The 12,238-nt window shown below is 36.4% G+C and overlaps 1 protein-coding gene across 2 annotated transcripts in view; it reads right to left on the reverse strand.

Moving 5' to 3' along the window:
- Positions 1-257: 257 nt before the first annotated feature.
- The window catches only part of LOC122626894 (LHFPL tetraspan subfamily member 6 protein-like), a 23,108-nt gene continuing 11,127 nt past the window's right edge, over positions 258-12,238 (reverse strand). For both annotated transcript variants that reach the window (XM_043807431.1, XM_043807432.1), the window contains exons 9-12: positions 6,750-6,868; positions 4,114-4,289; positions 2,996-3,094; positions 258-875 (exon numbers count right to left, since the gene is read on the reverse strand). In XM_043807431.1, the coding sequence (XP_043663366.1) occupies positions 742-875; positions 2,996-3,094; positions 4,114-4,289; positions 6,750-6,868 (528 nt within the window). In that variant the 3' untranslated portion in view covers positions 258-741. The remainder of the gene's footprint in view (positions 876-2,995; positions 3,095-4,113; positions 4,290-6,749; positions 6,869-12,238) is intronic.

Genomic DNA, 12,238 nt, shown 5'->3' on the forward strand with positions numbered 1-12,238 from the left:
AGAGAGAGAGAGAAAGAGAGAGAGAGAGAGAGAGAGAGAGAAAGAGAGAGAGGGAGAGCGAAAGAGAAAGAGAAAGAGAGAGAGACAGAAAGAATTCAAATCGAATCCTTTCGTTCGAATTTCCGAGAGAATTCCTCTTACGACGGTACAAGTAAGGAAGAGAAGGAAATGATAGGAGAGTGTCAAGTAGGATGGCGACTCGACAACGAACCCATTATATAACAAGTGCAATTGTTGAAATCGCAAGTACTCGACTGTTACATTAGATAGGTCTTTGTCTTCTTATTTTTTCTATCTACTAAGTCATACGTGCGTATACACATAAACATACACGCAAATACATACGTACACCTACATACATGTCAAAAGATGACACACATACATAGATACGTAAAGATACATACATACATTTGAAACTCTTAAAGAACAATCGATTTCGTATTCTCGCGAGTATACGTAACAATATTCGAAGAACGGGAATAGAGAATCGATGCTATTTCTCGATGAAATATGAATTTCGTAGTCGCGTTAGTGCTTCTTCGATGAAGTATATGGATGCACATGGTCACACGTACACATACATACACACGTACACACATATACACGTATACAGACAAACGAACACACAAGATACGTACGTACGTACGTCATCGGTTGACTACAGAGTGACGATCAACAGACTGTGACGAAGGAGAGAGTGGTTGTTGTCGTCTTCGGCGAGGAGTAGGCGCGAATCGATTGTCAAATGCGCAGGGGATCCGTGTGCGAGTGTGACGGCTTGTGTCGGGCAGTGCAGAAACTCAGACCGAAGCACAGCATCAGCAAGATTACCGAACCGATGAGGAGATGGCTGGACCAGGACAATGAGCATTTGCCTGAAACGTACAAACCGTTGACAGGTCATCATCGACTCTAAACCTGTCCTCTCTTTGACCGATGAATTTCTGCTTTGCTGCGGGACTAGTCTCTGTTGTTCCACCGTTCAAATACAACTTGATTCTCTATCTCCATCTGCATTTCTATCTCTATCTCTATCTCTATTTCTATCTCTCTGTCTGTCTCTTATATATGGTTACGTATCATCGTTCTATCCTATCCCATAAGCGATTACGTGCACTTGTCACAACAATACGCTTACCCTAAGGGACACTTCAAGTTCAAGATTTGAGCTTAATCGAGAGAAAGAGAGAGAGAGAGAGAGAGATAGAGAGAAAGAGAAAGGGAGAGATCTCTCACGAGACACCGTCGAGCCAATTATTACGAACGATGCATCATCCTCGGTGATTCAAACGAAATGTTATTCAATTCGATTGAAATTCTAAAAGCACTTGTCGATTCCCCTAAAGAGTCATCGTAATTTAGTTCACGAGCATATTGCGAATATACATATATGTATCTTACGAAAGTTCGTTTATTATTTTTTCCGACGTTAAATAAATCCAGAGTTACGTTTAATTCGGTGAAAAGGAAAGTGTCGTTGGCGTCAATAGTTTTTACGATAGAACGGATAATATTGTAAGAACTTACTGCTTATTGTAGTACGTAGGAAGAGTATCGGAAAATCTTTTTTTGAAAATCGAAGAAAAGAGAGTATCGGAGAATAGGATATACTTAGCGTACAAAACGTGTGAAGATAGAATCGAACTCACGTACATACATATACAGACACGTACAAATACGAATGTGTGTGTGTGTGTGTGTCTGTATGTATGTACATGGCAGTTTTAAATCTATTTCGTTAAGGAAAATGACTTCCCTTTCCCTACAATCTCTCTCTTTCTCTCTCTCCTTCGATTTAAACTTTCTACAAAAATCCTTTTCGACAGATTTTCTTCCAAAGTACATACTGCTACTATTCACGAAAGCAACTTTCAGAAAAGCTTTCAGAAAATCTTCCAGCTATGTCAACATAACGGAACACGAAATATCGTTAAACGTCCATTAAAATTGCTCGAAAATTAAATGGATCACCGAAGTTCGATTTAATAGAAAGTCTGCTTATAATCAAATCGTTGAACGAACCGTAAGAAACGTGACTCGACAAACGTTTCTCTCTTTCTCTCTCTCTCTCTCTCTCTCTCTCTCTCTATCTATCTATCTATCTATCCCTTTTTCTCCTTTTCATTCCTCAATAAATCGCGGAAAAATCTCGGTGATCGAAAACGTTCTCGCGAGAAGTTAATTCCAGGGGCGGTCGCGCGTCGTAACAGTTTCCTGTCGGGTCGATCGGTCGCAGATAAGTTCATTTCTCCTGGAATCCTTGGGGAATTCTTTGGGATAGGGTCGCGACGGAAGCTTCAAATTGATTAACCCTTTCCGGGGAAACGGAAAGAGAATAGAAAGAGAAAGAATATAGAAAAAAGGAATGACTGAAAGAGAACTGAAGACGAGAGCAAATTAGATTAGAATTTTAATTCGATGTTTATTAGTGCTGTCTGTATGCAATAAATTAAAAAAAAATATATATATATATACATGTACATGTATTATAGACAGATATGGAATAGTAAAAAAAAAATAGATAAACAGATAATGAAACAGATATATATATATATATATATATATATATATATATATATATATAGTAATAAAGAAACAAGAGAAACAGATAGCAATAAACGGTTAGGAAGGTTAGTGTTAAGGTCGAACGAATAGCGTAAGTCCGCGAAACAGCCTAGGTTCATAAACTAACACGAAAAGGGGTGAGAGGGCTCGTGCCTGCCTCGAGGATGCAGAAAGTTCTAAGAGAGAGTGAGAGAGAATGAGAGAGAAAGAGAGAGAAACCGACAGTAAGAGCGTCGTTAGTTCCGTGGTTATACGAGGTGCGTAATGATCGTTGCGCGGTCGACCCTTACATCGGCGATTAGCGCCATTCTACGAGAAGGAAATGACGAGCTTGCTTCTACAACGAGAGAGAGAGAGAGAGAGAGAAAGAAAGAAAGAGAGAGAGAGAGAGAGAGAGAGAGAAATAGAGATAGAGAAACAGCTTACTCACCGAGATTGTACACGTTCGCAGTCTTGCCGCAGGACTCACGTACTTCTTGATTGTCCCATCCAATAGGGTACATCACCAAACCACCACATATCATTGCAGCTGTAACATAGAGACATAAGACAGCTGGAATTTCTCTCATTAGTTTTGATATTCTATGCTATAAGATTATACAAACTAGAGAATAAGTAAGGAGGATAGGAAGAAGGAAAAAGAAAATGAGAATAGAAAGAGGAAACGTATGTTGTTTCTGTGCCTCCCTTTGTATGGGTGAACTAACTTTCCACGTAGAGATACCATCGATCTTCCCACTCTCCTTGATAGAAACACGCTTGAAACCGAGAAATTCCAGAAATGTCACGGTTCACCGCTGTAAGGTGGTTGCTCGACGAAGAAGAAGACGACGACGACGACGATGACGACGACGACGACGACGACGACGAGATAAACTCGATTCTGCGGTAGATTATCTCAAGGATAGCAACGTCGATCGAAGGATTACCTCGAGGAACTCGGTTATAAGCGGGACCATTTAACAGGAACGTGGAAAGTTCGATAGGCTTTCGGTAAAAGGATAAATTTCTCGATTTTCCGAGAATTCCAGATTATTGCGTGATCCAATGTGGTTTCTCTTTCGACGATCATTCAAATTAGACAGGGTGTTTCTTAAAAAGTACGAGGATAAATTCGTATCGAGGTAAGACACGATCGAAGAATATTAATGATAGCGAATAAATTGGAAATATTTTATTCGGGCGAAACGCGATATAGATATTCGTAAATCTATTAAATGTTTTTTCCATTATAAATGTATTCGTTAATTTCGTTTGAAACGCCCGGTATATAAACGTACAATTAAATTAAATTGAATAGCTACCTTAGAAGCAACTAAATGTTCTACGTTCCATTACGGTATACTAGCACAAGTCGTAAAGCTATTTACTCTCGATCAGAATCGACGAGAACGATCGAGTAAATTTTGAATGCTATGATACTCTCCTCTCCTTTAGGAGCAAATTGCCGACAAGACGCGAGACGAGTTAATTCGACTATTCCGGCAATTGGAACATGGTACGCGTTAGAATCGAAGTTAGTTGTTAGACGAGACAAGGATTACTCACCGGCTATGAAATGTATGGAACCAAGAAGCCTCGTATGCTTCGGAGTCCTTAGTATATGGGGTAGAAAAGAAGATGCTGCTGCTAGAAGAGTTAAAGCACCGATCACAGCAATCGATACACCGATCCCCATCGTTACCGTGCTAGCTTGCCACCATGCGCTTGGTATATCCCAGAAACTGCAAATTTTATTTTATTTTGAAAGCTCTTATTATGAAATATTCCTTAAACATTTTCAATCTCTCATTCTTAGAGAAGGAACGAAGGGGGTGAGAGGTTGTCAAGAAAATATTCAAAGACTTTCAAATTTAAAAATATTTTCTAAATCGGACGAAGTACTTCAAGTTTTTATATATAGATATGAAAACAATTTTTACGCTCTATAAAGTACGTAAAGAATTTCAAAGAGGGTAGTGTTTAACACGTTAACTGAAAGTACAGGGAAAGTTACTACTCACCGACATTCGATTTTGCAAACTTTATTTCAAACATTTTTAAGATATCTTTTGTAATATCTAGTATGTAACAAATGTATACTTTGTAATATAAAAGTAAAAAGTATGGCAATAAATTCTCATGTATATTTTATTTGTAAAAGGATATTAATTGTGTGTACGATAAAAGATATAAAAAGAAAAAAAGAAGAAAATTTCTTCGTCATTTTTCTTCGAAATTAACTCTTTAAAAGGATATTATTTTATTCCAATGCAAACATTTTTCTGATAGTTACAAAAGATATCTCTGAACGTATGTATGCATGTATTATATGTATATGTGAGTATGCCGTTCACAGCTTCGCTTGGGATACTCCATCCCGTGTTGATAGTCGTCATTGTTTGCCTCCGTTACGTTACGCTCGGGATATCTGTTGCCAGTTACAGAATAATTTATACGTCATCCCTACCGCAATATACCTTACACACTCGTAATTAATTCCAAGTTCGGCTATCAACGAATTGTTGAGAAAGCCGTTCTCGCATTGTTTTGAATGCTATGAAATATACATATATATGATTATTATATTATGACTCAAAAGAATATAGTTTCTTAGCCGAGTTTGAAAATTAATAAAAGGATTTCGAGTTAAATAAAATAACGTGTTCAGTTTAGCAGAACTCTAACGCATAGTTATGTACGTATAATAATAAAGTTATTATTTAAATAACAATACCTCTATACTTAGTATTAAGTAATAAGACGTATGAATGTATATATTTGAAATTGAATGCTTTAACAATGATTAGTATCGTCTCAAAAACTTAACGCTTTTAAAATATTTCATTCTTAATCGAACAAGAAAGTTTCATCTCTTTCAAAAGATTATTTTTATTTCATTTCGATTACTCGACGATTATTTCAATTTATCGTACGACGTATATTTCAAATGGCATTCGTTTTGTTTTCTCTCTTCTTATTTCTTTTACCTCGAAACTAATATCGAACTACAAATGAAACATTTGACAGATTAAATGAAAGTAGATCGATTAATGATGAACAAATATTGATGCATATGCACGATATCGATAGGTAATCATTAATGTGAAGGATTCCTCTCTATCGAATACGCCTGAGGGAAATGCAAGAGTTAAATCAATTGTATCCCTCTGAATTTGTCGGTCTCACAATTATTTATTTTGCATAGAATACTAAGAGACGATATGTTTTTTTAATTTTCTTTCTTTTTTAAACTGTAATCGGCCGTGAACGTTCGTTCAATTTGCATTTTGTCGTGAAATTAATGTTTTATTAGTATGTTTTTTTTACATACCTCTTTCACGGCTAGTACTTTGACATGTTCGTTAGTAACAATTTATTTTCAATAAATGTATTTACGCTCATCGATAAATCCCGTAAAATTACATTTTTATATAGTACACATACGAGAGTATATATTTATACCTACACATATGTGTGTGCGTGTGTGTGCGCGCAATTCAACGCACGCTCAAAAAATATTTCCTCGCTACTCTCAAGGAAAAAAGAAAGGGACAACAAAAAAACAATGATAATCTAAACAAATTCTTCCTCACTTGTATACGATATAAAATGAAAAATAAAAAAAAAACAAGTAATCCTTTTTTCTTCCTTCATTCGTCATACTATCCATAAAACCAGCCAAAAGGCATCCTATAATAAATATACAAATATAAAAAAAAATATATATATAGATTAATGATTAATTATAGGAAATTTCAAACGAACTTGCACTTAACAACATTTCAAAGGGAACGCTTTGTTTTTCCATGCGTCTCGAATTTCTGTATACCTCTCGAATATCTTTCCGCTTTACGTGTACACGCGTTATGTATTTATGTGTACTTACGCACACATACAGGAAGAAATACACGCACGCACGTATACGCGAAAATTCAGAGGAAGAGATTCAGTTTTGGCAAACAATGGGGCGGACGATATTTGCCATTTTCGAGCAGGCACAGTGGTGATACATTCAGGAATTTCTGGTCGCGCTAAACGAGAAGGATGCGGTTCCGGTCGCGGAAACGCGGGTAAATGGGCGGCACGTGTATACACAAACGTACCGCAAACATATATATAGATATATCTATAGGGTCTGTGGAGAAGGCAATGAATGTGAGAATACGCACAATCAATAAATACACAAATGCATACATACGTACCTAGAGTACCGAGCACACTCGTAAACTATCTCAGGAGTAGCGTTAGGTGCTCTGATTCGTGGATAGTTGCAACGCCGAAAGGAACTGAAGTACGCGTCGGCCTTTCCCAGCAGTCGTCCCTGAAAAGTGTAGACATAAATCTAAACAGACGTTGGTGTGCGCTTACCGTTCGCTATTTTAAGGTCGTATGTACCAGAAAAAGGTCTGCCTCGCGCTTCACGCACCGATCTTATGCGGCCGTGTTTTACGAGGCGATTCTGTGGAAAAATATGACGGGAAACCTTTGCTGGAATTTCATCTTAGAGAGGAATATAAAATGTATAGAGTATTTCAAAGGGAGGAAATACTAATGACGTATAAATTCAATTTCAAGCCCTTTAAAAAAATGTCTTTAACGATAATGAGTTCATGAACATTGTAATCAATGAATATGAACGAATAAAAAGACAGATCGAGCTTATTAGAAAGAAAATAAATTTATCATTGATGTCAAAGATGTCGTTGATTTCATTTTACATAAAAAACAACAAGTGAGTTAACGAGTTGTAATGAAACGAGGAATCAATACATACGTATGTACATGTGTGTGTATATATACACATCATACATACATACATACATACATATCATATATATATATATATATATATATATATATATATATATGAAAGAGAAAACCAAAACGTTTCGAAAGAAGCTTCATTAAACATGAGCTTGATTAATAGATACATAAACGAACGCGTGATTAAATTCGTATCCATTTAATTTTTCCGCGTTTACTCTGCGTAAAATCGGATTAAAAAAAAAAAAAAAGGAAAAATACAAAAAAATAAGAGAGAAAGAGATAACGATCAGAGAACGGTTTCTAAATATTATCGCTGCGTTGAATGCGTTCATTTTTCAACGTTCTCGTTATTTCGCATTTCGCATTACGCTGTATATCGACCAACCCGCTAAAGTATTTTCATAAGTAACTAAGTACGTAAATAAGTAAGTAAGTATGAGGAAAAATTTGCATGCAAACGACGAAAGAGGGAGAATATTCTCCGAGTAAAACGGTCACACGCCGTCATTTTTTATTTAAGAAAAAATATAAAAGTAAAAAGAAATAATCTACTTACAGAAATCCGTGTAAAGAATTTCATCGAGTCGCGAAATACCCTTTTCGATCAGCGATAAATCGAATTTCGCACTGTGCGAATTTTACGACTTTTGTAACTCCTAATTGGCTGAAGTCCTAAAGTTTCGTACATAAATCACGCGATAAAGTCGACGAAAATGCCGACTTTCCCAAACCACATGTCTTTCTAAATCGAAATTGTTGCTGGAAGGGCTGTTAATCTAATTACTTGCATATGATTTCGTCTTTCCTTTACTTTGACCGAATAATCGTTAAATTATATATACATTATAATGTAAAAAAAAAAAATAAAAAAATAGCTTTGTGTTACGAGAAGGGTTCAATTAGAATGTACATATTATTTTATTATATATCTGTCCCTCTCTCTCTCTCTATATATATATATATATATATATATATATATATATATATAATTTCTCGTTCGTGCTCCATCATGCTCGACGAAACGTTTAAAACCCTTACCCTTTCTCTCTCTCTCTCTCTCTCTCATGCAGAATTTGTAATGTGGCAATTTCGAGAACCATCGGTATGCTAATAACCGCGTTACCTCGGGCTCGTACGCTCCGCATATTCTTCCAAGGTATCCTTTGCCAGGATACAGCACACTATCTTGGCGTTATCTCGAGCAAAAACGCGCGGCGACTTCGAAACTACAACGGCGCCAGGTTTCGGTCGATTAAGAATCCTAATCAGGCAGCGTCTCCTTGAGAGGAGGCTCGAAAAAGAAAAAAGAAGAAAAGAAAAGGAAAAGGATAAAAGGAAAACGAAAGGAGGAGACAAAAAAGGAAAAAGAAAACTTTGCGAGTTCGTATAAATCACGGTAGAGAAAAAGGATGGCAAAAAATCGTAGGACTTTACATACATATGCAAGATGTATGGTACATCATTTCTTAAAAATTTATGGATATTATCCTCTCTCCTTGGATCCTCCTTATATATAGCTTCTAATCCTTTATAGTTTGATCTTTTAAAGATAGAGATATTTATTCAGGAAATCTACGTATTTTTTAACATTTTATCTTTATTATTATCAAATAAAAATAATCTTCTCATACGTCAAAGTACTAAATTAAATATTTAACGTCGTTCTCTATCACAAATTCGTATTATTTCTCTTGAAAGATTACCCCTAAAGTAATTCCTACATTGTCGTGAAAAATAATGGGGGAAAAAAGCTTATTCGAAAGTAATCACTCTGCGGTGTTTGAAACTCTTGACTAGGGAGATTTTGTGAATGTGTATATGTAGGTGTAGGTCCGAGGAGAGATAAAAAAGAGGTAAATTCGCAGTTGGCCGACATATTTGCGAATAAAAAGGTAGGATAACGCGTTTGGAGATTCCTGTTTTCTTATGCAAATGTAACGCAGCGGTGGTTCTGCACGCTTTGATCCTGTATGCGTAAAATTTTGTTCGCTTCTATCTTCTATCTATTTCTTTCTTTCTCTCTCTCTCTCTCTCTCCCTCTCTCTCTCTCTCTCTCTCTCTCTCTCTCTCTCTCTCTCTCTCTCTCTCTCTCTTTACTCATACATACTCACTTACTCGCAACCGTTTTGTAACGAGACGACGCCGATGAATATAACATTAAATATCCATTGTTTCGTCAGAGTACGCCCGCTTCAGTGCGACATTACGCAGATAATAAAGTTCGAATCCGCTAATACTCGAATATTGACTCGGTAGACCGCGTTCGCTCGGTGGTAATTCCCAACAAAGGAATACCTACTACCGACTAATTTATTGAAATATACCGACGTTCCTATAATCCGATTACGTCATGTAATTACGAGACCAAAATCAAGTATTAACCGCGGTGGCCCTTAACTGTCACATACAATCCTACGATTCGTAACTATTATATTAAGCGTTTGTGTGCGTGTGTATGTATATATATAAATATATATTAGATATATATGTATATATACCACATACACACACACACACACACACTCGTACACACCTGCATAAGTTAAAAATAAAATATATTCGAAATCTGTTACTTCTTCTACTTAATCTATTATTGTATCAGGTTCGTTTATTATTTTTTCACGTGTTACCCTTTAGTCTTATTTCGGTTTGCAACGCTATTTTGTCGAAAACCGAATATAATAAATCAATCTAACTCTCCCTCTCTCTCTCACCCTCTTTTTTCTTTTACTATTTTATTTTCTTTTATTTCTTTTGTCTATCATTCTCACACGTACGCATAGATATCGATCGACTCTCTCTCTCTCTCTCTCTCTCTCTCTCTTTTTCTCTCCCTCTTCCTCGCCATATCCTTCCATCTTCGCGAGAAAAGACAGGAGGGAACAAAAAAAAAAAAGAAAAACAAAGAAAAATAGAAAAATAACACGGAGAAAAAAAAAACAAAAAAGAAAAACTGCGAGTACTATACTTTTGCTCGGCGATAAGTCTCTCCTTTCTTCTCCTTTCGTTGCAAAAGCCCGATATTTATGTGTGTTAGTGTATGTCGCAGAAGAAGGCGTCTCTAGCAAAAGGAAACGAGTGTAGAGAAGCCGAGAAGAGGAAAGGAAAAGAAGAAGGAGAGAAATACCGTAAGGAGGGTGGGTCTATGAGACGAACATTTCTCAACGGAGATCGGCCAATTGCTCGGACGTATCGCGCTTTTCCGCGAAGCAACGAAGCAACGGCCGGATATCCGTCGCGGCTAGAAACGTCATCCGTATCGTCGTATAAAAAAGGTACGAGTAAAGTTCTACGTCGGGGCAACCGCTCGAAGCAACCCCTACTTTTCTCTATCTCTCTCTCCACTCCCCCCCTCTCTCTCTCTCTCTCTCTCTTTTTCTGTGTTACACTACTTACGGACGTAAACCGATCGTACGGCAAAGACGGATTTATGTGCTACTAGGAAAAGGATACATGTGTACGATGTTCTACGTTACACCGCCATCATTTTTCTATTTCCCTCTTTTTCTTTTCTTCGTTCGTTCATTCGTTCGTTCGTTCGTTCGTTCGTTCGTTCGTTCGTTCATTCGTTCGTTCGTTCGTTTATTCGTCGAAGAAAAAAAAAAGTTACCTATCTAGGTAATATAGAAATATAAACGTGAAAATTATTTAAAAGAAATAATATTTATATCATACATTATATCGCCATTGTCAGACCATCGACACAAAATAATTTCAATTTCTATAATATATCATTTTTAATAGTTAATTGAAAGGGGACATTTTATCGTACTAGCATTTCTAACCGTTCTGCTTTGTGCGGTTTCAAACTCATTCTTTTGCAAAATGTTAACAAAGTGTGCTCGATCAACGGTATCAACGAACATATAATATTCATGCGAACGTGTGATGTATGAATGGAACGTGCATGTTTAATTTCTATGTGTATATACGATGTATCGAAGCACTATTTTGATTTTAACGAATAAAATCGAAATAAAAAGGATGAAAACAAGAATATGTATGGAAATATATATTAAAAAAATAAAAATAAAAAAAAAAAACAGCTCGAAAAGATTTTCGACTAGGATTTCGAACAAGCTTATATAACGTACAGTTTTTCAAATTTCGATTGGAATATCAGTGATCCGTAAATTTCTACGTGGTGTATGATATAGGTTTATACGTGTCTCTACGTCCTTTGATTTGCTTTATATCGTCGATCGTGATTGTTAAGCTGTTTTCATACGAACGTGTTCGTGGAAACGTATCACAGAAATACGTTACGAGCATACACCACAAAACATAGCTACTAAAACGACTAACGTGTAAACTATTTGATGGATAATAGTGGTTTTGTTTGTTTGAAATGATCGCGCGTCTCTATCATAAGTCCATTAACGATTTCATTATCACTAATAAGTAAATTAGTTCGATGGAAATGTTAAATCCGAAACGGATTCGTTATGCATTTCTGCATAAACGATTACATTTTGTGATACCACAAATGATACCAATGAAATTTATGGTAAAATGAAATCGTAAGCACTCCTTCAATTAATACGAACGAATTCTATTGATAAACGATTTTTAAAACGAACATCTATTAAAACATGTATAACGCTTGATGTAAGAAAGATATTTCGATTCGTACTTTCGAAAAGTACGCATAACTTTAGGGGTACATACGTCAGCACAAGTAAGGATCTCGTTCGTTCGATGTGTGTGGTGATATCGACTGTAAAATAAAACTGAAAATATCTACACGATTTGCTCGTATCGCTGAACGTAATATACGTGCTAAACGATATAACAAGGGACTTCGATATATCTGTCTCGTAACGCATCTCGTTCGAACGAAACGAGCCAAGAGTAACAGCGAAATATAAGAATGGGAAAAGAGAGAGAGAGAGAGAGAGAGAGAGAGAGAGAGAGAGAGAGAGAG

Source organism: Vespula pensylvanica, chromosome 2 (genome assembly GCF_014466175.1).
Source record: "Vespula pensylvanica isolate Volc-1 chromosome 2, ASM1446617v1, whole genome shotgun sequence".
Classification (NCBI taxonomy): domain Eukaryota; kingdom Metazoa; phylum Arthropoda; class Insecta; order Hymenoptera; family Vespidae; genus Vespula; species Vespula pensylvanica.